General features: G+C 41.5%; 2 protein-coding genes across 6 annotated transcripts in view; one reads left to right on the top strand and one right to left on the bottom strand.

Annotated features, from left to right (window-relative positions):
• STIL (STIL centriolar assembly protein) overlaps positions 1 to 3,269 on the bottom strand; it is a 54,074-nt gene extending 50,805 nt beyond the window's left edge. For 4 of the 5 annotated variants that reach the window (XM_014845228.3, XM_014845229.3, XM_014845230.3 and 1 more), the window contains exons 1-2: positions 3,118 to 3,269; positions 931 to 1,017 (exon numbers count right to left, since the gene is read on the bottom strand). In XM_014845228.3, coding sequence (XP_014700714.3) covers positions 931 to 974 — 44 coding nt within the window. In that variant the 5' untranslated portion in view covers positions 975 to 1,017; positions 3,118 to 3,269. Of the gene's footprint in view, positions 1 to 930; positions 1,018 to 2,931 lie in introns of all 5 variants that reach the window. The other variant, XM_044770739.2, reaches the window with a different exon arrangement.
• A 10,288-nt stretch (positions 3,270 to 13,557) lies between these two features.
• Positions 13,558 to 27,272, top strand: part of CMPK1 (cytidine/uridine monophosphate kinase 1) — a 33,030-nt gene continuing 19,315 nt past the window's right edge. The window contains exon 1 of the mRNA XM_014845227.3: positions 13,558 to 13,877. Within this exon, the coding sequence (XP_014700713.1) occupies positions 13,707 to 13,877 (171 nt within the window). The 5' untranslated portion in view covers positions 13,558 to 13,706. The remainder of the gene's footprint in view (positions 13,878 to 27,272) is intronic.

The raw sequence follows: 27,272 nt of genomic DNA, 5'->3' as shown, positions 1-27,272 counted from the left end.
CTATGTACTGGGGGACTTTGGGGAGAAAAAGGAAAAAATAAAATCTTTAAAAAAATAAAAAATAAAAATAAATAAAAATAAAAAAATAAAAAGTAAGATGTGGCAGAAGGAGAGAACAGAAAGACCAAAATTTAGTGAAAAGAATATGACAGCCTCTTTGGGTCACGTTTCCCATTGTCTTCATCAAGAACATCTGGCACAAAGAAAAACAATACAGAGAATAAAGGTAATTCATAGATCCAATTGCAGTTCAGAAAAAAAAAAATTCACGTCAGCATTAGTTATTCTTCCCCTGGGGGAAAAAGAACAATACATGATCCAAAGAGCCCAATAACATAAGCCAATTTACCTGGTCCCCATAGTCATGACAGACTGAGATAATTAGGAGACAGGTGGCAAGCTCCTCCTTCCTACTCCACCTCAGTGGGAAAAGGCTGGGAGACACTTGAGGAAACTTGGTATATCCAATGTGAAATTTTTCCCATCAAGGAATTAGGGTTTAGAAGAGGGAAAGAACTCAACTGCTTTCTCACCTGTCTAGGATGAGAGTAAATATGTATCTGGTTTTTAGCCTCAAGAGTTCAGGTACTATTTCCCATCAATAAAAAGATCTGACATAAGGGACTGATGAGACTAACATTTACTGAGTGTCTACCATGTACCAGACCCCTTAGTTTAGCAATTTTATTTAATCCTTCACAATAATCTTCTGTTAGATAGAGATTACTATCCTCAACTTACAGATAAGGAAACTGAGGCTTTTAGAAGTTAATTAACTTGATGAAGGTCACCCACCTAATAAATAGTAGAGGTGGGATATGCGTCCAGATTCTTCTGATTCTAAAGATCTTTTTTCTTCTATTTCAACCTACCCTCCCAAGTTATGTGAGCAGCTGTGAAAAAAAACATTTTGTAAAAATATATCTATACCTGGTATTCATCTGGGGCCCTGCAAGAGGATACATAGGCTCCATGATCGTTGCTGAATGATTTATTCAATTTCAAATGCTGAGTAACCTAAAGAAGTAAAGAGTGATATTACCAATGAGTGATAAAAACAAGAACATGATTTAACCACATATTAACAAAATTATAGGCAAAATTAGGTTACTTATATGAAGCATCTTCATCTACAGATTAAGATAAAATGGTTGTGGATTCTGATCATTTTCATATTTTGTAGTCATTCAACCTATAAATTAATGTTAATATTTATTCTAGGCAGAAAAACCTACCAATATCTCTATTCATTAAGGAAAGCACAGATTCTGTCTCAAGATTCTTGTATCAACTTAGTGAGCTGGGTAGGACAGGTAGTATTTAATATATTTGATTTGGATCAAAAGCCTCATAATATTCAGAAAACCACGAAACAGCAGACAGGAACAATTTCGGCTAGATATTTATTGGGTCTATAATGAAGTCAATGAATCTTCAATCTTGTGGAGATGGAACACAAATCTTTCATCCCCACAAACTAACTTGTATCAGCGCAAAATCAGTGGCCTTTTTTTGGCTCCACCTACCCTCTCTGGGTACTCTCATCCACTCCCATTGCTTCCACACCCATCTGTATACAGCAAACTTTCAGCTTCCACCTCTCTTCTGAGTTTCAAACTCATATTTCTAATTGCTCATTGGACATCTCCACCTAAATATTATCACGGCAAAATGCAGACCTCATAGTCCTTCCTTTACAGTTCAGTATTTCCTATATTCTTTTCTTAGCCCTGTCCATTCTATTTCAATTCTAGCAAAAAGGAACTGTCTGAAGCAAAGTGAGGAAGGAAAGAGTTACTAATGCAGGTGCAGAAGTCACTCAGAAGAGATTTTCTAGATAGAGTCAGAGGCTGACAATATTTACAAGAACAAAATCCTATTGAAAGTGCCCTTGTAAGGCTGACTACAAAGTCCCTCTTGGAGATACGTGGACTTCATGCAGCTTCTATGGAATGCAAGTTTTCAATTCTAAAGCCTTTCTATGTGACTTAGTTGTCATGGATAACAGTATTCAAAATTGATATCTGTAACTCGAGGAAGTATAAAAGTGCCATTTTTCTCCATTAAACATAAGTCTTAAAACTCCACATTTGCCTCCTCTTCTTTTATACATTAGGGAAAAGATAAGGTTGATCTCTTTCCCATTTTAAAACAATACACATGAGATAATTTATTCCGACAGTATCACACAAGCAATTAAAGCTAGTGAAACTAAAACCACAGACACCTATCGCCAGCCAAACATAGTCTCAGATAATGGCATCATGATTTATCAAATGGAAACCATCAAGTCATCCTTACTTCTCCTTCCGCCCTCCTCTTCCATATAAATTCTGTCTTCCCATCTCCGCTACATTAGTTCCTGACTTCATCAACCACATTTACTGAAAAGTCCCCCACGGCGCTGCTAGAAGGGCATTTCTATGCAAATCTGATCAAATTATTCTCCTGCTTAAAAAGCTCCTCTTTAAAAACAGAATAAAGGACCTTCACAATCTGGCCCCAACCTATTATTCCAAACTTGTCCCTCATCCACTCACCCTACATCCCAATCAACCTGAACAACTCGCAGCTCCCGAGTGTGAGTGTCTCGGCACAGGCTGTCTGCCTGACTTGGAAGGCCCTAGTGATCCCCCCGACCACCACCTCTCACGACCCAACTCGAACCTCACTTCCTCATGAATCTATCTCCCAGACACCACGGGGACGTTACTGCCGCCTGTGTTCACACACACGGCATTTTCACACTTCCCTGTTTAGCATTACTTCCAGCAGATGTCCAGCATTGACTGATCCCTTACTACGGAGCTGCGTGAGCTAGAAAACGAGAGGGAAGAAGATGGAGCAAACAGGGCTTCAGTCCCTAAAAAATTCTCACAGTAGAAACAACTTCAAACGGCACGTTCCCGACCGCAAACCTCTCTCACACACCTAAGGACAAACGATGGCGAAGGACTTCGCGGTCCGCCTATTTCAGTCCTCCCACTAGCTCCCGTTCATGGCGTCGGCCCAGGCTCCAGGAGGGCCCACCCACCACCGGGCCCTGAGTGTCGCACCGGCCAGCCCCCGCCCCGCGGCCGCCCCTCAGGCGAACCCGGCGCACAAAGCCACACTCACTGCAGCCTCTGCCGAGCCGGAGTCTGTTTGTTGCGCCGGAACAGACGTCGGCTCCAAGGAGCGCCTCCGCCGACCCCGCCCCGCCTCCGGGACGTTGGGGTCGCGGGAAGCGAGGCGCCAAACACAAGCCGTGAAACCGAACCCCGCGCCGCGTCCGCTGACTGGTCGGTATCCCGACCCGTCAGGGAGCAGGGGCGGTGCCGGAGGCGTCACGCACGGTAGCCGTGACGTGATGGTGCGCCAGCCAATCAGCGCTCCCCACTGGTCCCGCGCTCGACCAATCCCAAGCCTCCTTGGAGAACTGAGGGCGCCACCGGAGCTCAGGTATCAGGATCCGGAGGATTTAAACACTTAGTGTTCGTCAACGGTTAAGTTCCGGAGTGGGGCGGGCCTTGCGCGCACGCAGTGAAAAGCCCAGCCGGGCGGCCCGGAGGACGTCAGAGGCGGCCGGAAGCGCTCGCTTCCGTGATCGTTGCTCGGCGACTAGAAGCGGACTAAATTTGAAAGGACAAAAGAGGGGAAGTTAGATTTCTTCCGGTTTCTTTCCTAAGAAGCATCCCCTCCTCTCAATAACATAAATTAAAAAAAAAAGAATACACTTTCTGTTGAGCAGAAAAGAACTTGACAAATTTATAAACCGTTTGTGCTTACTTTGCAGCTGATTGGCAAGTTCTTTCTGTAGGGAGATCCAAGTGACAAACCTCAATGGCTGCCATGGGTTACATTTAGTGCAGAGGCCCTTGGGTGTAAGCTTCTTCACATCTTCGAGCAAGGAGGTCAGTTTGTGCCGAGCAGAGGGAGTGAGAAGAATATTTAGAGTTTAAAGTGAAGGAGATGTTGGTAGACCACATAGGACCTTGTACGCCATGGTAAAGACTCGGCTGAACTCTTGAGTTAGAGAGCTATTGGGAGGTTTTTAATTGGGGACTGACTAGATATAATTTTAGGTTTTAAAAGGATCGCTGTGGTTGTTACATTGAAAATAAACTATAGGGGGCAAGGGCAGAAGCAAGGATACCAGTTAGAAGGCTGCTACTATAACCTTGGGGAGAGATAAATGGCGGCTTGAACCAGAATGGTACAATGGAGGTGGTGAGAGGTTGTTGGATTCTGAATATATTCTGAAGGTAGAATCAACAGGATTTGACTACAGATAAAATTTATGATATAGAAAAAAGGAACCCTGCGTGGGCCCCTCATGATTTATGGTTTTCTTTAGAACTACTTTAAGATATCTGAAAGAGATACGTAAGATGATGTGAATTAGACAAAAAGGAAGGGGAGAGCGTAACACATAACTCCCCACTCCTTAGGTGTGGGTTAGGCGTAGTGATGTCCCTCGAAAGTGTACAGTATGGAAAGAAGGAGGAGAAAGAGTAACTACAGTGGAGAAACCTGACCAATGTTACTTCAGCCGGGTGATCTAGGCCAACATTGAGTCATAAGTCATGTTGACAGTATGTACACTTGAAATGCTGTGATGAAAATGGCACTTTACCTCTGTGGTCTTCCTTTCAGTAACTTATAACCCCAGTGTTACCCTGAGAAAAACATCAGACAAATTCCAATAGAGGGCAATCCGATAAAATACCTGACCAGTACTCCTCAAAACTGTCAAGGTTATCAAAAACAAGGAAAGTTTGAGAAACTAGCCAAGAGGAGCCTAAAGAGATGTAACAAATAAATGTATTGTGGTATCATGGAGGGGATCATGGACCCAAAAAAAATGATACTAGGTTAAAAACTAAGAAAATCTAAATAAACTGTGGACTTTAATTGATAATAACGTACCAATATTGGTTTGTTAATTGTAACAAATGTACCATACTAAATATAAGATGTTAATAATAGGAGAAACTAAGTGTGGGGTATGTGGGAACTCTGTACTGTGTTCTCAATTTTTCTGTAAATATATTTCTAAAAAATAAAGTCTGTTACAAAGAAAAAAGGAAGGGGCAAGAGAAGAGTTGAAATATGCCAATTTTTTGAACAACAATAAAGTAAAATGGCTTCTTTTTTGCTTAATAATAACTCAAATACAAAAAAAGGCTTCAATTAAACATTTTATTACCGCTGGACTTCTAAGCAGGATATACATTTAATGCTATACATAGAGTCGATACTTTTTGAATTGAATGAAGAGAAAAATAATCTTCATTTTAGGATTAGAATGACTCAGCCTCATATTTAGTACAGCTTGGAGGTGCCTAAAGGGCTTATTCCCTAGATATTAAAAAAATTTTTGAATTATGGTATAAGGTAACAAGCACTGGCTTTGGGGATCTGGCCCCAATTCTGCCAATTAATCTAAGATTGATTTTCCTCTTTTGCATATTGTATATTAACATCAAAAAGAGTTAATGCATAATGAGGGTGAAAGTTAATTAGAAGGCTGCCCATATGTTATTATTAGTACAGGTGTACTGACAATTGACAGTGTTAATAAATGAGCAACACATTGCCATGCATTCATAGAGATTAAGGGAACTGATCTGTTAAATTAGAAAGAGAATGAGCTTAGTGAAATAAAATCTATAAATGCTATGCCAAGGACCTACTACACAGTAAGCTTTGTGCTAGATGGTATGGGGACTTGGAAGGACGTGACAAGCATAGAACAAGGAAGGCACAATTTTATAGTTGGGGTAATAAGAGATAATTATCCAAAGCAAATACGAATTATTGTTAGATTGCAGGCAAGTTTAAATAGGCTGAATATATACCATGCTATTCTTTGATCCCTGTTTAAATATATTTATGTCATTTCAGGACACTGTGGAATTGCCATGGCTGTTGGCCTCTACAGAGAAAAGCTACCAGTCTTATTTTCTTATTTTTCAAATTTGCAAGAGCTTTAATTTGCTTCACAGAGAACCATTTCCAGTGTGCCATACTTTAAAAAAATGTATGAATTTGTTGCACAAACAATGCTACAACAAGAAAAATATTGTAAAGGGAAAAATTCATCCAAAATTCTACAGCCTAACATGTCAATTGTTTTCACTTTTCCTTGTGCCCTTTCACTCCCTGTCCACATGACATGGTCTTTATGATTAGACCTGGTAAATGTTCAGTGTTATAAACCCTGCTGTGCCTGCTAATAGGCTGGCTGTGGGAATTAAAGAGCTATTGTTATCACCAGGAACAGGGAAGTTGGAATCAGTTATCAGTTCTGTTATTTATTTACTAAATTTCTCCAAACACCCAACTTTCCCTTTCTCTATTTATACTCCTGAGCTAAGCTGGACTACTGCTTTTTAAAAACAACTACAGCTTCACTTTTAAGGAACATATTTTTAAGGGGCATTGCCAGTCTGTCAGTTTATGCAAAATTCCTTTGAGATGAACCTCTTGGGAGAGGTAACAACAATGTGTGTCATCACGTTGATTTACTTTATTTTTTTGAAGCTTGGCTTGTTTGGAATGAAGACAAGAATGATCAAATAACAAACACTGGTAAATTCTCTGAAAGTATTTGCTAATCTGAGTTAATGTACCATCATCCTGATTTGCATTCAAGAAAACCATAGGTATAACCAACCTACCTACACTTGCAAAGTTAATACGCAAAGACACTCTAAGACCTGCCAAAGACAATCTCCTTTCTCAGGTTAGCCTGCCATTCTACAGTGTGGACCTGACTGAGCTTGACTGACAAAGTCACTCCTGGAAGCGTAGGTTTATTGTCTGTTGCCAGATTTGGCACATCAGCTTCTTAAAGGCCATGTTTCCTTTAACTAATGCTCTCAGAATCTTTGATAAAAGGTCCTTTGATAAAGTGTTATGGCAATAACCATGCAAATCTGAATAGCAGGAATCTTCATTTTAGAAACTCCATCAAGCATCAGGTTATGTAATGAGCTTAGCATCCCTCTAGGAAATAAATCACAATATAATAGATGGCTATGAAGGTCTGAATGCAAAGCATATGGCCTGCCACCCACCCTCCTATGCCATCCACATGCTATGTCTTTGTTCCATCATCCAGACTGATCCTAGTAACAAGTTCCTAGCTAAGTATACTCAAGGGAGGTATCTCTGATAGGGAAATAGCTGCCAGACCATTGAAGATACAAGTTGAGTGGCAGAAACAAAGTCATATAGTCTAAATCTTCCAAGAACCTTAAGAGAGTGAATTATGTTGTAACAGTGGTACACCATGCTGCTCAAAGAGGAATCAGACCTAGTCCCTTCCTTCAGGGAGCTCTAAATCTAGTGTGGATTCACAGTACACCACAATGCTACAACAGACATAAACAAGACCTTACCCCTTCCGGTAAGGGGGAAGGATGTAGAAGCATAAAAGAGGGACACCTAACCCTGTCTTGGAAATAGGGAGCTTCCTAGAGAAGGTAAAATCTGGATTGAATACTGAAAAATGAATAGCACATAGCCAACAAAGAGGCTTGGTCAAGAAAGTGAAAAAGAAAGTATGGGAACAGGAAATTCCTTTCAAATTGACCTTTGAAAGGTCAATTATGATAAATAGGACAGATAAATGATGACAAGACTCTATTTCTTAAGCCCTTAGAAAGTGCACGAGAACATAGCTATAGGCTGGGAATAGTATCCATGTGCTGAATATATGCCCAAAAGACCTACTGTGCTTGGTGATAAATAAACACATACAGGTAGAAGTGGATTTTGAGGATAGCTCTTACTATATAGCTTTCTGAGATCAGTCTTCTCATCTGTGATAGAACCCACTTTAAAGGGATTTTGTGAGCATGCAACTTTTTTTTTTTTTTGAGGAAGATTAGCCCTGAGCTAACATCTGCTGCCAATCCTCCTCTTTTTGCTGAGGAAGATGGGCCCTGAGCTGCCAGACCATTGAAGATACAAGTCAATGTCAGCCATGTCAGCCCCCAGGATCCAAACTGGCAAACCCTGGGCTGCCAAAGCAGAACGTGCAAACTTAACTGCTACACCACCAGCCAGCCCCAGCATGGAACTTTTTATCACATAAGGAGGTCAGTACCGTATAGAAAGAATGCAGATTTTGAAGCCATAAACACTGAGTTTGAATTTGACTTTGCTATCTACTGCCTATGTGCGCTTGAACAAAGTACTTCCACTTCCTGGCTCTGTTTCTCCATCTGTGAAATGACAGTACTAACTTCACAGCATTATAAAGATTTTGTAAGGCGAGGCTGATGTTTAGCTAACACATACAAGTTGGTATATAGCTATTCCCCTGAGCACTTTGAATGCCCTCTACCCCTCTCCTGGGACACTGAGGACCTCCCTGTGATCCAGCAATTAGAGGACTGATGTCCAGCATAGCAAATCTTGGCACAGAAATCTCTAGAGATATTCTGATTGTACTGATTATTAAGAAATTTGAATATTATCCAAAAAATAAGTAATGTAAGTGAAATGCTTGGCTTATAGTGGATATTCAATAGATATTGATCAATTTTATTTAATTTATGGAGTCAATCTATGGTTTTAGATAGGGAATGGCTGTCTACTGGGTGACATCTCTTTATTCAATATATACTTACTGTGGCATTGAAGGTCTGGTTGTCTGCATCTAGGTGGAACTCATTGCCTCCCTGCCACCTCCAAGGAGTAGGAACACTGATAGGAGGCTAAGATGAAATGAAGTCTTTGGGAACAAATCAGGACCAAGGTGCTAAGAGATCAATTTTTCACCATGGACAAGCAGAGGGGTTAAATGTTCAAGCATCAGAGTAGCATGGTGTCTTTTATGAATCCTAGCTTCCTTGGCTTGGCTCCATGCCACTGCCCGGCGTGGTAAGATAGGTCTTTTGGAAAAATCCTTCCACGTGTCTCCTCTCTCTACTCGCAGCACTATTCACACTGAAAACTTCTGGTCACCAAATGTGTGTGGGCGAAGGGGTTCCCACACCAAGCATTTCTTGTTGTTGTAAGCCATTAAGTTTGGGGGTTGATTTGTTATATAGCAATACATAAATGGAACAGGCCTAAAGAGCCAACAAATAATAAATTGTGCTTTTGCCTAGGCTTGTTCTTCCTGGAAATAACTCCCTGGAAAACCCTTGGCAGAGATGGGTATCTGGCTTTCACTTTTTTATATCTTTCCCTACTAGTATTTTCCTTAGCTGCCTAGCGTGGTTGGGAGGAGATGGGCAAGGCACAGGATAATAAATACTCAACTTACTGTAGTCATAGTTCTCCAGGGAGATGTAGAGAGGAAAGTCCCTACATATTGCTCTAAGTAGGTATACTATGAAGTTTGGGACCCAGCCTCCTGTGTGGAATCCTTGGTTCTGGTGGACGCTATCATTGGAGCAAGAAAGACTATGTTTTTGTCTTTGGCCTCAGGCCTTCACTAAAAGCATGAGAATAGCTTCTTAGACTCTTTTTCCATGGAACTTACACCCTTAACATCTTTCAACTGTGGCAGTTATGCCAGAAGAGATACAGAAAAATCAGTTAAGACAACACGCACAAAGGAAAAGAAGGTACATTTGCTTCAATATGGCCCTTTTTGTACTCCCATTACCTTTTAGTAATATGACCAGTGGTTCTGGTTTTCAGCTGACATATGTCCTAGTTCCTCCTCCCTGGAAGGTGCAAAGTTTCGAGCCTTCTTCTGAACTTGGATTGGATTTCTAATGCCAGGCATTCTGCCAGGTCAGGGGTCAGCAAACTATAGCCTGTGAGTACCTGTTTCGCTATAGCCTACAAGCTAAGAATGGCTTTTGCATTTTTAAATGGATGAATGAAATAAAAGAAAGAATAATATTTGGGGATATGTGCAAATTATATTAAATTCAAATTTCAGTGTTCATAAAAATGTTTTATTAGTACATAACCACACTCATTTGTTTACGTATTGTCTGAGGCTGCTTTTGTACTACAAGGGTAAAGTTGACTAGTTGCAACAGAGATGGTATGGCCCACAAAACCTAAATGACAATTTTTGGCTTCTCTTTCATCTGCAAAATGAGTGTAATAGTAACATCTATGTCACCAGGTCAATGACATAGTAGCTATGATAGGGCTCAATAAACAATCAAAAAGGGGAATATTTTGAAGCAATATGAAAAATAAGTTATTAATAATAAGATTTCTCCAGCAGTAATAATCTGAGACATTCTGTTTCTTCCTCCATGGTGGGAAGGAAAATGTAGAAATTGTGGGAAGGAAGGAAGTAGGAACTGAAGGGAGAAGAGATAATAGAGGCAAAGAAAGAGAGTGGGGAGAAGGACAGGAAAAGAGAAGTAGATGGGGAGAAGGAGAGGAAGTTAGAAATGGGAAAAGAAGGGGACAGTTGGAAATAAGTAAAAATAAAAAGAAGGGCGGGAAAGAGAGAGATAGGGAGGAGGTGGGAAATACCGCTCAGGAAGAGGAAAGGAAGGAAAGGAGTGGTACAGGGAAAAGGAGGCGGGGCACACAGGACAGAGGCTAAACCACCATCCTCTCCTCCTGTTTATCATTTCCCAACCTTCCTGTCACTCAACTCTCAACAACTTAGTTCCTCTCTGGTAGTCTCTCTCTTCACACCAATACTATCTCACTTAAACTTCTACTTGAATGATAACTCTAACACCCTGGCCTCTCAGTTCTAACAACAGGGCATGTAATCTGCCTCAGCCTTCCATTCACCTTCTCTCACCCTGCAGGGGCTCACCTTGGACCTTGGCATCACTAGAAACTCACAACTTCTGAAATCTCAATTTCAAATATCCCACCCAGACCACCAGCATCTGTACTGCCAAGTATCCCACTGCAACCATTCTTCAACATCAATGCTTCTAACACCTTGGCCCCTTTCCCAGCTCCCTTCCACATCCTCACTCTCAGCCCTCATATGCCATAATTTACTTTCTATACGGTTTTGATTCTACCTACATTATCATAAACATTCTCTTGCAAACACCCTCTTGGCCTTCTCTCCCTCTGTTGCATTTGCTTAGCAAAATTTCAAGCCTGTATGAACTCAACAATTTGTCTTCTCCCTGCCTGCACCTGAACAAACATCTTCGATTATTTTACATTCATGATCTCAAATATGAAATGAGCTCTTAATATTGTTCAGAAGTCCTACTGATTAGTTTTCTTTAGAAAACCATTTCCACTCTCAAAGATGTCTATTTCATAAATTCTCTCTCCTCAAACATCCTACTCTACTATCTTTACCCTCAGCTGATGTTGCCTTTTCTTTGCTGAGAAAATAATCAGACAGGAACCCTTCCTATCTTCAAACTTTCCTGCAACTGTACCCTGCTTGCAACTCCTATTATAAATGAACTTGTTCATTTCTAAGAACTTTTAAGTCATCTAAGGCCCTCCATGTGCCCTTTGGAACACATCTAATTCTTCTTCTCAAGGAGTTACCTTTCTCCCTTTCTATGAAATTATTCCTAGTAGCTTAACTACAAGCTCTAGTACAGCATTGCCCAATAGAACTTTTTGTCACGATGGAAATGTTTTGTACGTGTACAGTCCAATACAATTGCTATTAGCCACATGTGACTTTTGAGCACTTGAAATGTGGTTAGTGTGACTGAGGAACTGAATTTTTAATTGTATTTAATATAATTAATTTAAATAGCCACATGTGGCTAATGATAGCGTGGCTCCTATTGAAACCAGTAAACAGCCATTGATGACTAGGTAGCTAGCAACTAAAGTTTTTTTTGTTTGTTTGTTTTTTGCAACTGCTGATTATAGCTTTTAGTTGTTCACCTGCCCATTGTTAACTGCGCTGTTTAGGCAATATGCTCCCTCAAGACTCCTGCTAAGTTCCTATAGATAACATCTCTCCGGAGCCTGGATCAGCATGATAATGGGTGTTCTAGCTGTTTTTCAGGAATTAGGACCCCCTTGTCCAGTTCAGGCCAGTTGAGACCAACAACCCATCAACTGGGCCCACGCAGATATGGGATAAGTGACCTTTTGATGTCAAGAAGCTAAGAACTCCACCCTCAGATCATGCTAACGCCACCATTTTGTGAACATGCATCCTATGAAAAGGCACGAAGTTTGACTCCGCTTGTGCAGATCATCAATTACCTCACCTCTCCTCAATTCCAATTACCTATCTCCATACTGCAAACCCTTACCCCATAAATATCCCTGAGCCCCCATTTTCGGGGAAGTGGATTTGAGATTCATTCTCCCACTTCCTCACTTGGCTGCCTTGTGATTAAAACCGTCTCTCTGCTGCAATTTTGTAGTCTCGGTGTTTGGCTTTCCGGGCCAGGGGCGACTTCGGTAACACTATCTCTCATCCTACATAAACTTTGCCTTGACCCTTTATTCTATTATTTTCATTTCCTCATCCCCTTTCAATCCAGTTTCAGATTAAATACAGTGTGTGATCTGCTTTGGACAAAACTGTAGACTTTCTATGTCAAAAGTCAGCCTGTTGCCAAATCCAATTTATCTGTACCCTCTGCTTTTTTTTTTTTTAAAGATTTTATTTTTTCCTTTTTCTCCCCAAAGCCCCCCGGTACATAGTTGTGTATTCTTCGTTGTGGGTTCTTCTAGTTGTGGCATGTGGGACGCTGCCTCAGCGTGGCCCGACAAGCAGTGCCATGTCCGCGCCCAGGATTCGAACCAAGGAAACACTGGGCCGCCTGCAGCGGAGCGCGCGAACCCAACCACTCGGCCACGGGGCCAGCCCCTGTACCCTCTGCTTTTAACACAACGTTCACCACTAGGTCACCACAACCCCACCCCAAACAGTCTCCTTTCTCTGCTGGAATGCCACATTCTCCTGGTTTTCCTCCTATCTTTCTGGCTTTTCCTTCTCAGGCTCGTCCTCCTCTCCCACTTTTAAAGATCTGTGTTCACCAAGGCTCATTCCTTGGACTCCTTTTCTTCTCCCACAAGATTCTTCTCTCAAGCAGGGTGCAGGGGAATAGAGTTATGGTTAAAGGACTTCCCATTGTAATAACAATATAATCCAAACTCCTTGCCACAAGCAAAAGGCCCAAAGGACCTACCAGGGGCCTAACTCTCCCACCTTCCGTCCTCTCCCTCATTCATACAGCTCTGGTCTCACTGGTATTCTCTAACACAAGCCTCTTTCGGGCTTTTGCACATGCTTTTCTCTTTTTGTAGGACACTCTATCCCAGTCTTGATTTAAGTGTCACTACTTCAGAGGCCTTCTCTGACTACCTTTCCCAAATTACATTCATCCTTTGTTATTCCTCCATTGTTTTTCCTTCAAAGTCCTATAGCCATTTGTATTTATTTATTTATTGGTGCGTTGACTTGGTCAGGTCGGCCGTCTCCCCATTGGAATTTAAACTCCTTGAGAGGGGAGACAATGGGTTTTACTCTCCCATGTGTCAACGTCTCAGACTCCAGCACAGGCTTGACACCACGAGGCGGAGACTGAACGAATGAATGACCCAGCGGACGGGCGAGCAGCCGAGGGGGCGCTAACCGGCACGGGGACCAGAAGCGCAGCCGCCGAGCGAAAGCGGAAGCCCCGCCCCTTCCGGCCGCGGCGCGGACGCCTAGGCAGCCACGGCGGCGGGGCCGCGGCGGGCGCCGGCTCGGCCCGCCCCCTTCTCCGCGCCCCGCCCCGCGCCTCCGCCGGCCCGGCCGCTGTCAGCTCCCTCAGCGTACTGCCGAGACGCGGTGTATGCGGAGCCTCTGCGCCCGCCGGCTGCTTCACGTCCTGGGCCTTCGCTTCCCGCTGCCCACCCGCCGGCCGCTGTTCCTCTGCCCTCGCCGCCTCATGAAGCCGCTGGTCGTGTTCGTCCTCGGCGGTCCCGGCGCCGGCAAGGGGACCCAGTGCGCCCGCATCGTCGAGGTGAGACCCGAGCAGCTGGGGGGCTCCCTGGGCTTGACCGGACGCCAGGCCGGCCTGTCCCGCCGCGCCTGCCGGTCCGCGCCCCCTGAAGACACCGGACTACAAGTCCCGGCGACCAAAGCGCCGCCTGCGTGGCGGTGGTCGAGGGTCCCCGGGCGCGTGGCATGTCGGGACTGGTAGTCCACGTCCGCCCGCCTTGGGGGCTCCCAGGATGGAAAGGACCGCTTGGGGTCGCTTTGTTCCCGCGCCCCTCTTTCGTTACATTTTGGGGACCAGGTTTGTCTCAAGATTGGGCTGGGAGAGGGATCCCGGGAGGGTCAGCCTCCGGGGACCCCCAGCTTACAGAGGGCAGTGGGTCGCTGGTTGTGGGATGGGAGAAGGCAGCAGGAGCGCGGGTTTAGGTTAGAAACCGTGTGCGCCCACAGCTGCCTGGAGCGGAGACCAGTTTTTCTACTCCTCCTCTTCCCTTGGGCCCTCGAAACTCCGACCCTCAACTAGTCTTTAGCTTAGAAAGGAGCCCCCAGGGGCAGGGTGTTCCTTTAGGTATTCTGCCCGTAGCACTTTCTGGCCCCGTCCACGGCAGTACCAGTTCTGAGGCTCAGCCGGTTCCTCTGGTTGGAAAAGCCACGGAGTGGTACGAGTTCAAGCTTCGACCTCTGTCGCCGCTGCCAACTCACGCTTTGTCCATCGCCAAGTCACTTCCTCTCTCGAGTCTCAGTGGCCCTCTGTAGAACATGAGGCTGTGCCCCCAGATTTAAACTCGATATGAAATACTTCCCAACCCTAGAATTGTGTTCTTTTTTTTTTCTTCAATGCGTGGTAAGGTTACCAGTTAAGTTCCGTTAATTTTCGAACAGATGAGTGGTTAGCTGCAGTGACAGTGAGGAGAAGGGCTTATGGGAGAATCTGGGGAATGTTTGGGGGAGAAGGAAAACAAGATATCTAGAAGCAGAAGAGGCGACCAGTAGTGCTGTAAAACACACTGAAACGATCCCTGTGAAACTCAGTGACCAGCAAAAGTTTTGACCCAGAACTTCTAAAATAATTCCCTCCTCTGTCCCAGAATATGGCTTTTATTAGCTTTGGGCTTTTACTTCTCTCCTTTATGTTCATACAATCCACTGCTGTCCTAGATTTTATTCTCTAAAGAGCATCCAGAAGAAATTGGATGGTAACATCTACTTCAATTTGTGTTCTACAGCTAGTATTTATAATTATTGATCTTTTCTAGGAAAAAAAGTGAAACTACTTCAGCCAAAAAATACATAAATATTTTTCTCCTCATTTTTGTTGGTTCTTTTCACTTTTTAAAAGACAGGTGACAAGTGAATGATTTCAGGTTTTTGTTTTATATGTGAAATGACTCTTACATGTAAATAACATGATAGGGGAGGGAGAAAAGACTTGAGAGTCAGATATGGGTTCAAACCCTAACTATGCCATTTACTGTTTCTTTAGTCCCAGAGAAGTTGTTACTTTTAGCTTGCATGCCTCTGTAAAAAGGGAGAAATAATAGCTATCTAGTATGGTATTTGTGAATATTAAATGAGGTAAAATATCTGGCACACATAGATGCAAATAATATTTTTTCCATTTTAGACTGCCTGTTCTTAACTTGTGAGATTGGTTATTTTTACTTCGAAGTAGTATTACTTTGTAAAAATTGGTTTATGACTGTTATATTTGAATGCATTTAAATATTTTGTTTCTGAATCATAACATGGCTTCGAATGTCCGCACCCAAACTAGCAATACCCATATGACTCCACTGGATTAAAAATAATCTACATGTTCTAACTAGTGTTTATTCTTTACTCTGTTCAGTAATGGCTGATAATATTTTAAACCTGTTAATTATCAATAGTAAGATTTCCATGATGAGATATGTTCTATAACGTATTATCTATTCTTTAAGATTCAGCAATTATATGAGCTTAAACTGCTTCAAACTGTCATCTTTCATGAAAATAGTTGCTCTTGATTCCAGTTGCCATAAACATTACTAAGCTGATATTTACAAATGCCAAATATTTTATAATTTAGCAGTTGCTCTCCCCTAGCTGACTAAATAAACAATGGAATGTCTATGGTGAGTTAAGTCAGAGGTGTTTTTTCCTGTGAGTCTTGTATTTTCACTCAATATTTTATTTTACAGGTAAACATAAGCTGAATTCCAAAAGACTGTAATTTTTGGAACTCAGTTTTATTCTCTAGGAAAAAGTTATATAAATCAAGGTTAAATTCTGTAACTATCATGTCAGTGCTAATGTAGCTCACAGGGTACCTGAAATGTGGCTAAAATAGAATGGTTTCTTTGGGAAAATTACATTGATTTCCAGCTCAGCCTGCCAGAAATACATCTTTGGGCCCTGGCTACAGAACCTGAGAATATCTGGCCCTCTGATGTCTTGGGACATTGCACTTAGCAGCAAGGGTGTAATTGGAAGGAAACTGGCACATTTTTATTTTCTGGAGGCGAATTCTCCCTCTGCTGATTGCTCTCCCAGACCTTGAGGAAGAAAAGGCAAATGTGATACAATATCTTCTGAAAGTGTTGTGAACTGGGAAAGAAAGGTTTGAGGGAGGTTTTTGGGTTGATTTTTCCCCTTTAGTTGTACTGGTCTTTTTCAGTTTTATTTTCTAACTAATTGTTTCTAAATCTGTATCCTGTCATACTCAATTTGTTAGCCATTTTCTAAATCAGGGCAATCCGTTATTAGTTAAGTGCTCAGAGTAGAGTTATTATTGTGGAATAACCTTACTTATTACTAAAAAGTCATGGTGGGGGTACTGCATCATTTTTGAATTTTTTAAATTAAGCTTTATTTAGATTGCTTTGCCCAAGGAAAATTTATGGTACCGTAACCTAAACTTACTTTTCCAAATAACCACAATTTGGCATGTGTTAGCTGGAAGGGAGAGTTGAACCTCTTCTCTTAATGATGGTGAACATTTTGCTTATATAAGCAAATAAATTTTTATTTCCTTGAATAATAAACAAATTGTGCTGAGACTTCTATATCCATGCCAAATTACTTTCTGTAGCACCCAAAAAGCGTTCTTATCATCTGTCATAGCTTCCTCCAGGTCCTGTATGGATAACTCATACTTTGTATGGCCAATTGTGTCTCCTGTGCTTAGAAAGTTTTGGGTGATATTGACTTTAATCATGTAGAAATCAGAAACTTGATTTTATTTTTATCTTTGTGTCTCCAGTGTGAATGTCGTGCCTGGCACATAGTAGGTGCTTAGGAATTCTTTGAATGAGTATGTTTAGAGGACGTTAGTTTGTCTTAGAGATGTAAAAAAAAATTTAATTTTGGTCCCCAGGGGGCGCCCAAGTAGCAGTTAGCTCTCCCAATTTTAGGACAGAAGGGTTTGAATGAGACTTACCTCTCTTTTACTCAAATTTCTTATGTAATACTTCTGTTTCCTTTCAGTGAATAAATGGTATGGTTGTGAAAATCTGCTGAGCATTCTAAAATTCCCAAGCTCTTGATTACAAATCCCCAAGGCAGATTACCACTCATAGAGGAAACTGGATAGAAAGATCCACTGGACATTAAGCTTGTCTAAGAGTAGGCCTTTCTCTCTCCTTTTGGTGGGATAGAGTGGAGTAAGACAGGTTTTTTTTAAAAAAGAAAGTTTAAATTATCTGTAAAAGAGATAGTCCACAGAATTCTTGACTCTTCTACGGCACCACCTTTTCATTAAAGGTGGTTGTAACGTAGGATTTTTTTGGTTAAGAACTCAGAGGAGGGGAGAGTATATTCAGATATTACTGTCCTTACTTTTGAAAGCTTCCCCCCCTTTTTTTGCCTTTCTATTTTAAGTTACAAAAGTAATACATGCTTGTTGGGAAAAGTTAAATTTCCTCTAATCCTGAGGTCACTTGTATTAACTGTCTGGTATTAACTGCTTCTTCTCTTTCTCAATATTCTTACAAATAAAAATGTGAATATTTATCTTTTTTACCTCCAAATGGGATTATTCTATTTTCTACTGAATGTATCATGGATATCTTTTCAGGTCTTTACATATAGATTTAACTCATTCTTATTAGTAGCTGCAGACTATTCCATAATATAGATGTTCTGTAGTATGGTTGTATCATTCCTCTATTGAGGGACATTCAGGATAGTTTCCAGGAATTATTTTGCTATTGCCAACAGTGCTTCAGTAAACTTCCTTGTAAATATAACATTGCATATGGATCCTTTTATTTTTCTAAGTTTCCTAAAAGTAGGATTGCTGAGTCAGAGGATGTGTGCTTTTCTTTTGGTGAGGAAGATTGGCCCTGAGCCAGCATCCATTGCCAATCTTCCTCTTTTTGCTTGAGGAAGATTGTCCCTGAGCTAACATCTGTGGCAATCTTCCTCTATTTTGTGTGTGGGACACTGCCACAGCATGGCTTGATGAGCCATATGTAGGTCTATGCCTGGGATCCGAACCTGTGAACCCTGGGCTACCAAAGCAGTGTGTGTGAACTTAACCGCTACACCACCAGGCCTGGTCCATGCATTTTTAATTTTAATTGATAATTGTCAGATTATTTTTTAAAAACGTATTTATTACATTTCTGTCAGTGGTGTATAATTCTTTACCACCACTGGATGATTACCAGTCATTTTAATTTTTGCAGATTTGTAATTCAGTAATTTTTTTCACAACCGTCTTAGTCCAAACAAAATATCTAATAGTTATATTTATTAAGGTTTTCTGAATAAATTTCCCATTTTTTCCAAGAAGTCTATTAAGGTGAAATGGCATAATTACACTTTTTAAAAAAATTTCTCTGTACTTGTCATTTATTCAGAAAGCATTTTTAAGAGCTAGGCACTGTGACAGTTGCTGAGATGAATAAGGCACAGACCTTACTGTCAAACATTACAGTGAGTGGAGAGACAGAAGTTTATCAGTAACTACTACAGGCTAGAATGTGATAGAAAATACCAAATATACCGTTTAGATAAGGGACGTTTAAATTTCAGTCCAGTGCATCAGCGAAGTCTTCCCAGGGGAGGTGATATGTATGAACTCAGTTTTGAAGGACAGTAGGAAAGAAGCAGCTGGGAGATGTGGGGGAGTGGAGAACACTTAAGCAGAGTTACCCTTGTATAGGGCAATTGGAGGTATCATTTCCGAGAAAAGCGTAAGGAGCGTAAACCTATATGAGAGAGACTGACCCAGAAAACACTTCCTGAATGCAAACTGTGCTGTATGGGGGCGGGGATGTGGGGAATACAGGCTTCTAGGGGCTCTCAATTTGGAGTGGAGATAAACACTCACTAGAATTTTGTGAGACAAGATGGGAAAGATTTTGCAAATATTTAATATTTAAGTTTAACATTACATTGTCTTAAAACTGTTTATCTTTTAGTTTTGTCTCCCTAACTGGACTGTAATGTCTTCAAGGGAGAGACCCTGTCTTTCACTCCCTCGAAGGCATGGTGTTTGAACTACTCATCCTTCAGGTCTTAGCTTAGTAGCATTCTTAGTTCATGGTGCCCTTAGTGTCACAGTGGTTTTCTTCACAACCACCCTAGTCCAAAAGAAATATATAATAATTATATTTACTAAGTAATTATGATGCGGGGTCGGTGAGCCGAGGAGTTGAAAGAAAGATTTCTTAGACTCTCAAGATCTGGCAGTAGTGCTCTTTTATTTAGAGAATAGTGTGGAATAGCATGGGGACAGGACCCATGGGCAGTCAGAGCTTCTGCTGCCACCGCTTCTGCTGCCCCCACTGGCATGGGGACAGGTCCCATGGGCAGGCAGAGCTGGTGTGTGGGGACAAGACCCACAGGCAGTCAGAGCTCCTGCTGCTGCCCCCGCTGGCATGGGGACAGGACCCATGGGCAGGCAGAGCTGGTGTGTGGGGACAAGACCCACGGGCAGTCAGAGCTCCTGCTGCTGCCGCTTCTGCATGGGGACAGGACCCATGGGCAGTCAGAGCTCCTGCTGCTGCCGCTTCTGCTGCCCCTGCTGGCATGGGGACAGGGCCCATGGGCAGGCAGAGCAGCTGCTGCTGCCCCCGCTGGCATGGGGACAGGACCCATGGGCAGGCAGAGCTGGTGCGTGGGGACAGGACCCACGGGCAGTCAGAGCTCCTGCTGCTGCCGCTTCTGCTGCCCCCGCTGGCATGGGGACAGGGCCCATGGGCAGGCAGAGCAGCTGCTGCTGCCCCTGCTGGCATGGGGACAGGACCCATGGGCAGGCAGAGCTGGTGTGTGGGGACAGGACCCATGGGCAGGCAGAGCTCCTGCTGCTGCCGCTTCTGCTGCCCCCGCTGGCATGGGGACAGGGCCCATGGACAGGCAGAGCAGCTGCTGCTGCCCTGAGTTGAGGGTTAGGGCTAATTTTATAAGGCATGGGTACGTGACTTATTTTTACTGGAAAAAAAAAGAAAAGATGATGTAAAAAGTCATTAAATGATTTCAGTGCAGATGGGGTCTGGTTATTGTGCGGTCATATAACTTTAGATACGAATCTGGCCGTATAGATCGGCATGTAGGTGAGGATGCCCTGGGCTTCTCTCCCTGGGGCGGTCCTAATTCATACCATAAAAAAAGTCCACTGGGTCGTATAGTTTGGCATGTAGGCCAGGTCACCTTGGGCTTCTCTAGCTGGGGCAGCCTTATTCCACATCAATTAGATCCAAACAATGTTTAATAAGTATTTTCTAACAACTTAGTAACTGTGTGAAGAGATAGTACATATATGTTAAAAGAAAAAGTAGCAATTTTATTTCCACAATTACTTACTAATGGTGATGTGGGCTCGGTGAGTTGAGGAGTTGAAAGAAAGATTCCTTGGACTCGCAAGGTCTGGCAGTAGTGCTGTTTTATTCAGAGAATAGCATGGAGTAGCGTGGGGACAGGACCCATGGGCGGTAAAGAGCTGCAGCATGGGGACAGGACCCAGTGAAGGTGGGGTCTGGTTATTGGGTGGTCCTGTAACTTTGGATACGAATCAGGTCAGGTCAGGTCAGGACATCCTATGCTTCCTGGAGAGTGATATAGATCAGCATGTAGGGCAGGACACCTTGGGCTTCTCTCCCTGGGGCAGCCTTGATCCTCCTCAATGGGATGTAAATACCTGTTGGGCACTGAGCTTCTCATACCTCTGAATCAGATTGGACACGCCCATCCTCATTTCCTTTTCCACATTAATTTTCATGTGGTACTCGTTTTTATCACAGCAACCGCCCGCCAAAGAAGCAGTGTCACAAAGATATGTCTTTGAAAAGATTGTGCTGTGATCTAAAGTTGAAACTGTGAACTACCCTGAGCTGGTAGTTCACATGACATCTAACAGATATCCAGAATTGCTGTTTTCCTTAAAAATTTAAACCCAGAGCACTCTTGTGAATTCACTGCAGTGCTCCAGGGCACTTTGGCATAGAGTTTGGGAACCATGAGCTTAAATGTTATTTCCTTGGTGAGACTGGCCCTCACATGTTTAGACTAGGTCATATTTCTCTATTATATGCTTTCAGAGGGCTTTGCACCATCTGTCAGTTTGTCATTCTGTTGTCCTTTACGATAGTTACCAGTTTTTAATTCTCTTGGCCTTTATAACATTTATCAGTTTGTAATTCACCGTTATTTTTCTAATTATTTGATTGTCTCCCTTCAATATTGTGATTTAAACGAAACATATATTTGGTCATTCAGATGACCAAATCATATATATTTTGGTCGTCTTCCACAGTTCTTGACTTATAGCTCCAAAAACCTTTGGACTTTCCTGTGGTGAGTGACTAAGGTGTTTCTTTTTATGTTAATGAGGTGGCTTTTGGACCCCACCAAAAGAAGGGGCTGGTTACATGTAGAACCAACCATGTGATTAGAGGGTTGGAACTTTCAGCCTTACCCTACCCCGAGGAGGGAAGAGGAGGCTGGAGGTTGAATCACTCGCCAGTGGCCAATGATGTAATCAGTGAGGCTATGTAGTGAAACCTCCTTAAAAACTCCAGAGGGCAGGGTTCAGAGAGCTTCCGGGTTGATGAACACCTGGAGGTTTGGGGAGACAGGTGTGTCTGGAAGCTCTCTACCCTTTCCCTGTACCTTGCCCTATGCATCTCTTCCAGCTGGCTGTTCCTGTTATATCCTTTTACAATAAACCGGTGTTCTAGTAAGTAAAATGGTTCTCTGAGTTCTGTGAGCCATTCTAGCAAATTATTCGAACCTACGGAGAGGGGTTGTGGGAACCTTTCGTTTATAGCCAGTCCGTCAGAAGTACAGATAACAACGGAGACTTTCACCTGGCATCTGCAGTTGTGGGACTGAACCCTTAACCGGTGGAATCTGATGCTCTGTCTGGGTAGATAGTGCCAGAACCCAGTTGAATTCTTGCACACCTTGCTGGTATCTGAGAATTGTTTGTTGGTCTGTGTGTGTGTGTGTGTGTGTGTGTGTGGGAACTCCCCTCCCCCCCCCATGCTGGAATTGGGTCCAGAAACCCGAGAGACTTCCCCCATTAGACTGTAAGCTCCATAATGGTGAGAACCCTGGATTTCTAAATTTAGTCTCATAGCTGTAGTGTCTAGCAGGATGTCTCGCATAAATTGATGCTCAATGAATGTTTGTTAAGTAGATTTTGAAGCCAGTCAGACCTGGGTTCCTGCCCCTTGGTGAGTTATTTAAATTTTTGGCTCTTTAGTTTCTTCCACTGAAAATTTGAGATGTTAATCTATTTTACAGGATGATTGTGAGGATTAACCAAGAGAACCCATGTAATAAAGTATCTGGCACAGTGCCTAATACGTATTAGGTACTTTGTATATGTTAGCCCTCCCCCCGGACCTATTCTGTGCTTATCCATAAATAGTCAATGAAGGAAATGTCTTGAGCAGTGTAAGTAGCTCCACTTTGGTAGGCATTCTTAGTCATTAGACTGAAGAAAAATTGATTTGAAAGGACATTAATAAATATCAAAATGTCGTACCTGTGTATTGTCTATTAGGCAATAAGTAAAGTTCAGATTCCAGAGTCAGACTGTCTGGGTTTGAATCTCACCCTGATGCCTACTGTGTCTGTGACCTTAGTTAAGTCATTTAATCTCTCCATGCCTCAGTTTCCTTATCTGTAAAATGGGAATAATAATTTATGGTATCTCCCTCACAGGGTGTTGTGAGGACTAAATGAGCTGGTATATCTAAAGTACTTATAACAGTGCCTGGCACATGGTAAGTCCTATATAAATGTTAGTTATTATTTTTATTATCATCACTATCTTACTTTTTCTGTGTTAATTCTATCTCCCTCCCACCCCCTGCCACCTACTTTTGACTTGATTGAGACTTTTCCCCTTCGGATATATAACCTCCTATTTAGGAAGCTATACATTCTATTTTTAGCGGTAACCCTAGAAATTTTAAGCAAACATATTATTTAACTTAAGTCTAATATTAACGTTTTTATTCTCCCCCCCAAAAAATACAAATACCTTAAGACACTTAACTCTATTTTCCATGCTATTCTGTTTTTCAGGATTTTAATTCTATACTGACTTTTTTTGTTATCCCCACAAATGACATGTTAATGTTTTACAACACAGATGTAATGTTTAGAATAACTCACATGCATACCAGTTTCTTTATTCACCATTTACTTTTGCACCTCAGCTCTTCTGAGATCATTTTCCTCCTTCTTAAAGTATATCCTTTGGAAGTTTTTTTAATCAGTATGGACTTGTGGTTAGGAATTTTTGCTGTTTTCTCTGCATGGTGGGTTATTTCTTCCTAGTTCTGAGGGTGTCATCCTTTAGGGGTCCTGACTTTATGTGGGGCTCTTTGATCTGATCTCCAATCCTGTTTAGGCCTGTTTTTGTCTCTGTTCTCCACTCTGTGGCCCATTAAATCTCAGGCTGTAGTCATCAGTGATGTGGGGATGGGGAAAGTCCCCAGGGCAGCCAGAACTCAAGCACTCACTCACTCCTGGATTTGTTCTTTCACGATTTATCTAAATCTGAGTTACTCCTTTAATTTTCTGCCAGCCCAGTCATGCATTAAAAAAATATGTATATATATATAAATCAACTATGTGAGGGTGCTGTGCCAGGAGGGGTTTCTCTGAATGTATGTATATATTCCACCCCCATCAAAATTAGACACCTCTACCTAAGTCTGCCCTAGCTTAAAGCCCCTCTTCAGTATTAGTTCTTCCCCTTATCCTTACTCCCTTTGAAATCAACTTGATTTACAGCCTTTGGGTTAAAGTCTCAGTGACAATAATCGGTTAATCTAAACACCATGTTCCAGTTAAGATGCTGGTGGGAGAGGACCTCCCAAAGTCACATAGGAGTCCTGTATTTCAACAGTTGTCTTTCTGAATTGAAATTCAGAGCATTTCAGAAAAGTCGCTCTAGTAGTGGGACTTTTAGACCAGGTAAGAGGAGAAGGGTGGAGATGGGATAACCATCTTATTCTTTGTGTCATGTTGGCTTGATTATGCTGACTCTTGTTAACCTCAAAGTTAATACTTTTATAGCCCAGTTGCCATATGAAAATGTGTTTACTCTAACATTTCAGTTGCTTTAACTTGACAAATCAAGAACATTTTTACAGACTAAACATGTGATAAGAGCATTTAGAACTTAATAGGGAACAGGTGTGACTGGACATACTGTTTGCCGACAGTTTTATGCTGCTTGGTGAACAATACTAACAAAACATCACTTTGGTAAAGGAAAAAGCACAAGTTGTTACCTACCATTCTCAGAAACTTTCACTTTGAGGGCCTGGGTCCCATGAAAAATATATTGCATGCCTGGTTTCCATCAGTTTTCTCCAAAAGACCCAGAATTTGGTTTCATTCATCATTAGGATATATCCTGTATCAATAAACAATTAAATATGCCCAACTTGGAGCCATACAAAAGCCTGCGTCCCTGCCCAATTTTTATTTTTTAAAGATTTTAGTTTTTCTTTTTCTCCCAAAGCCCCCCAGTACATAGTTGTGTATTTTTAGTTGTGGGGCCTTCTAGTTGTGGCATGTGGGATGCCGCCTCAACAAGGCCTGATGAGCAGTGCCATGTCCGCACCCAGAATTTGAACTGGTGAAAGCCTGGGCCGCCGAAGCAGAGTGCATGAACTTAACCACTTGGCCATGGGGCTGGCCCCACCCTGCCCACTTTCTATTTGGAACTTTCATAATGTATTAGTCATTGATGTTTGCTATCGGAAAGTGTTATTTGTTTAATTTAACCTATAGGATTACCTTTATAATTATGTATGGTGTAGGTCTATAGTAACATGAATTTCTGTTTTCTTGGTGTCTACTGAGAGTAGAGAGATAGCCCGGAAGATGTTTTGATTATGTAGTTGAGAATTGACTTAATGGTTAATTTAGGTCTTTAAATAGGGGAAAATTTTTATTTGCTACTTATTTAATGATTATTGGGTGAGGCAAGTGGAATGTGGAAATAGTAATGATGTCAGAAGTGGAGAAAGGAAAGAATGAAGCAAATGAAGCAAAGGTAGTCCACAGCTGGCTGAAGAGTGGATTACATATGCCTGTTCTTTGTGTGTGGATAGAGTTCCTGATCTCATCTCCATGGTAGGATAGAACAAAATGATAAAGTCTGTCAACTTTGAGTCTCCTTTTTAATTTCCACCAGCTGATTCTGTTATTCAAAGGCCATAGTATCTTGAAGGCAAAAGACTGTATCTCCATGTCTGTCACCTGGAAATTACTCAGAGGCCCTATGTGGAATGGTAGAATCACTGAGAGTCAGAAGACCTGGGTTCAAGTGCCAGTTTCCTCTCCACTAACTGGCAAGTGAGCTTATCTCAATTTCTCCTCCCCCCTAAAATGAGGGGTATGGAAGTAGGTGGTCTTGCCAGCCCTAAAACAGATCTGTATCCCAAGACTTCGGTGTTAGATAGCATGTGATCCAATATTATCACACTTAAGAGGCAAATTATCCAACCACTATGAATGTGCGTACCTTCTTTGCCGTTCTGTGTTCTATGAATGGGAGCACCAAGGAATTGTATTTGATAAATTCCCACTGTATTTCATGTTTACGTAGAACTTCAGAGTGGTAACAAAGAATGTGTAAAGGTGGGAAAAGGAATAGCTTTTCAAAATAGAACAATTGTGTAGGTATTTTTTTAATTCAAAATATTTAAGAAATGGGATATTAGGGCCAACTTTCTTACAACATAGCATAATATTAGAAAGAATGTAGACTTTGAAATCAGGTTTGGTTTGAATCTCAGTCTACCACCTGTGGCTACATTGCTTAACTTTTCTGATTCCGTATCTTCATTTGTAAAGTGATGATTCACTGGATTGTTAGAAAGATGACATGAGATAATACTTCTACAATGTTTAACACAGTACATGGCACTCAGTGTGTAAATGGTAATGTTTATTATTTTAGAAAAGATCAGTGGAAAAGAGATCAAAGAGTAGTTTGGGTAAAAGGAGTTTTGGGGAGCGCTATATTCCCATTGTTTACTACGGGATAAGAAAGTGATTACTCACGCTAATCAGTTTACAGATTTTTAAAAATCTGGTATGGTATTTTAGAGTCTATTGAATATGAAAGATCTTTCTACTTAGAGAAAATGTTTGGAGTTAACTTAGATTTAAAAAGCCTAGAAAGGTAAGTGGATTTAAGGAAAAGTTTATAGTATAAATGCTATTTATATTCAAAATAGGTTACTAGATGACCAGATGGAGCTAACGACCTAATGATTGGGTAAGTATCATAGGCTAATACTGTGTATATACCTTAACTGTCCTGTTACTAAAGATGTGCATACTTTTTATTTTGATTACTTTTTTGTTATATAAGTAGTACATGCACATTATAGAAAAATTAGAAAATACAGGTTAAAAAAAAGAAGAGTATAAAAATTACCAATGATTTTACCATCCAGAGGAAACCACCATTAATCAATATTTTGGGACATACTCTTCCAGACATTTCTTTTTAGTAGTCTCTCTGGAAACCTGCTTTTCATTTATTATATTGCAAACGTATTACAATGTTAATAAATATGCTTTTACCTTATAATTTATATAACGATATCATACTGTATAGATTTGATACATTATTTAACTAATTCCCCATTTTGGAAATTTTATTATTTCTGTTTTTCAGAAATTGTGTTCCGTGTTTTTAAAAAAATAACTTTATTGAGATATAATTCACATACCATACAGTTCACCCATGTAAAGTGTATAGTTCAATGATTTTGGTATATTACATTATTAATTTTTCTTAATTGTGGTAAAATATAACATGGAATTTGCCATTTTAACCATTTCAAGTGTACAGTTCAGTGGCATTAATTGCATTCACAGTGTTGTGCAACCATCACCACTGTTTCTAAAACTTTTTCATTACCCCAAACAGAAACTGTAGCATTAAGCACTAATT

The sequence above is a fragment of the Equus asinus genome, chromosome 5, assembly GCF_041296235.1.
Source record: "Equus asinus isolate D_3611 breed Donkey chromosome 5, EquAss-T2T_v2, whole genome shotgun sequence".
In the NCBI taxonomy this organism is placed as follows: domain Eukaryota; kingdom Metazoa; phylum Chordata; class Mammalia; order Perissodactyla; family Equidae; genus Equus; species Equus asinus.
The sequence above is the reverse complement of the archived record's forward strand: the minus strand, read 5'-3'. Positions and strand labels throughout refer to the sequence as shown.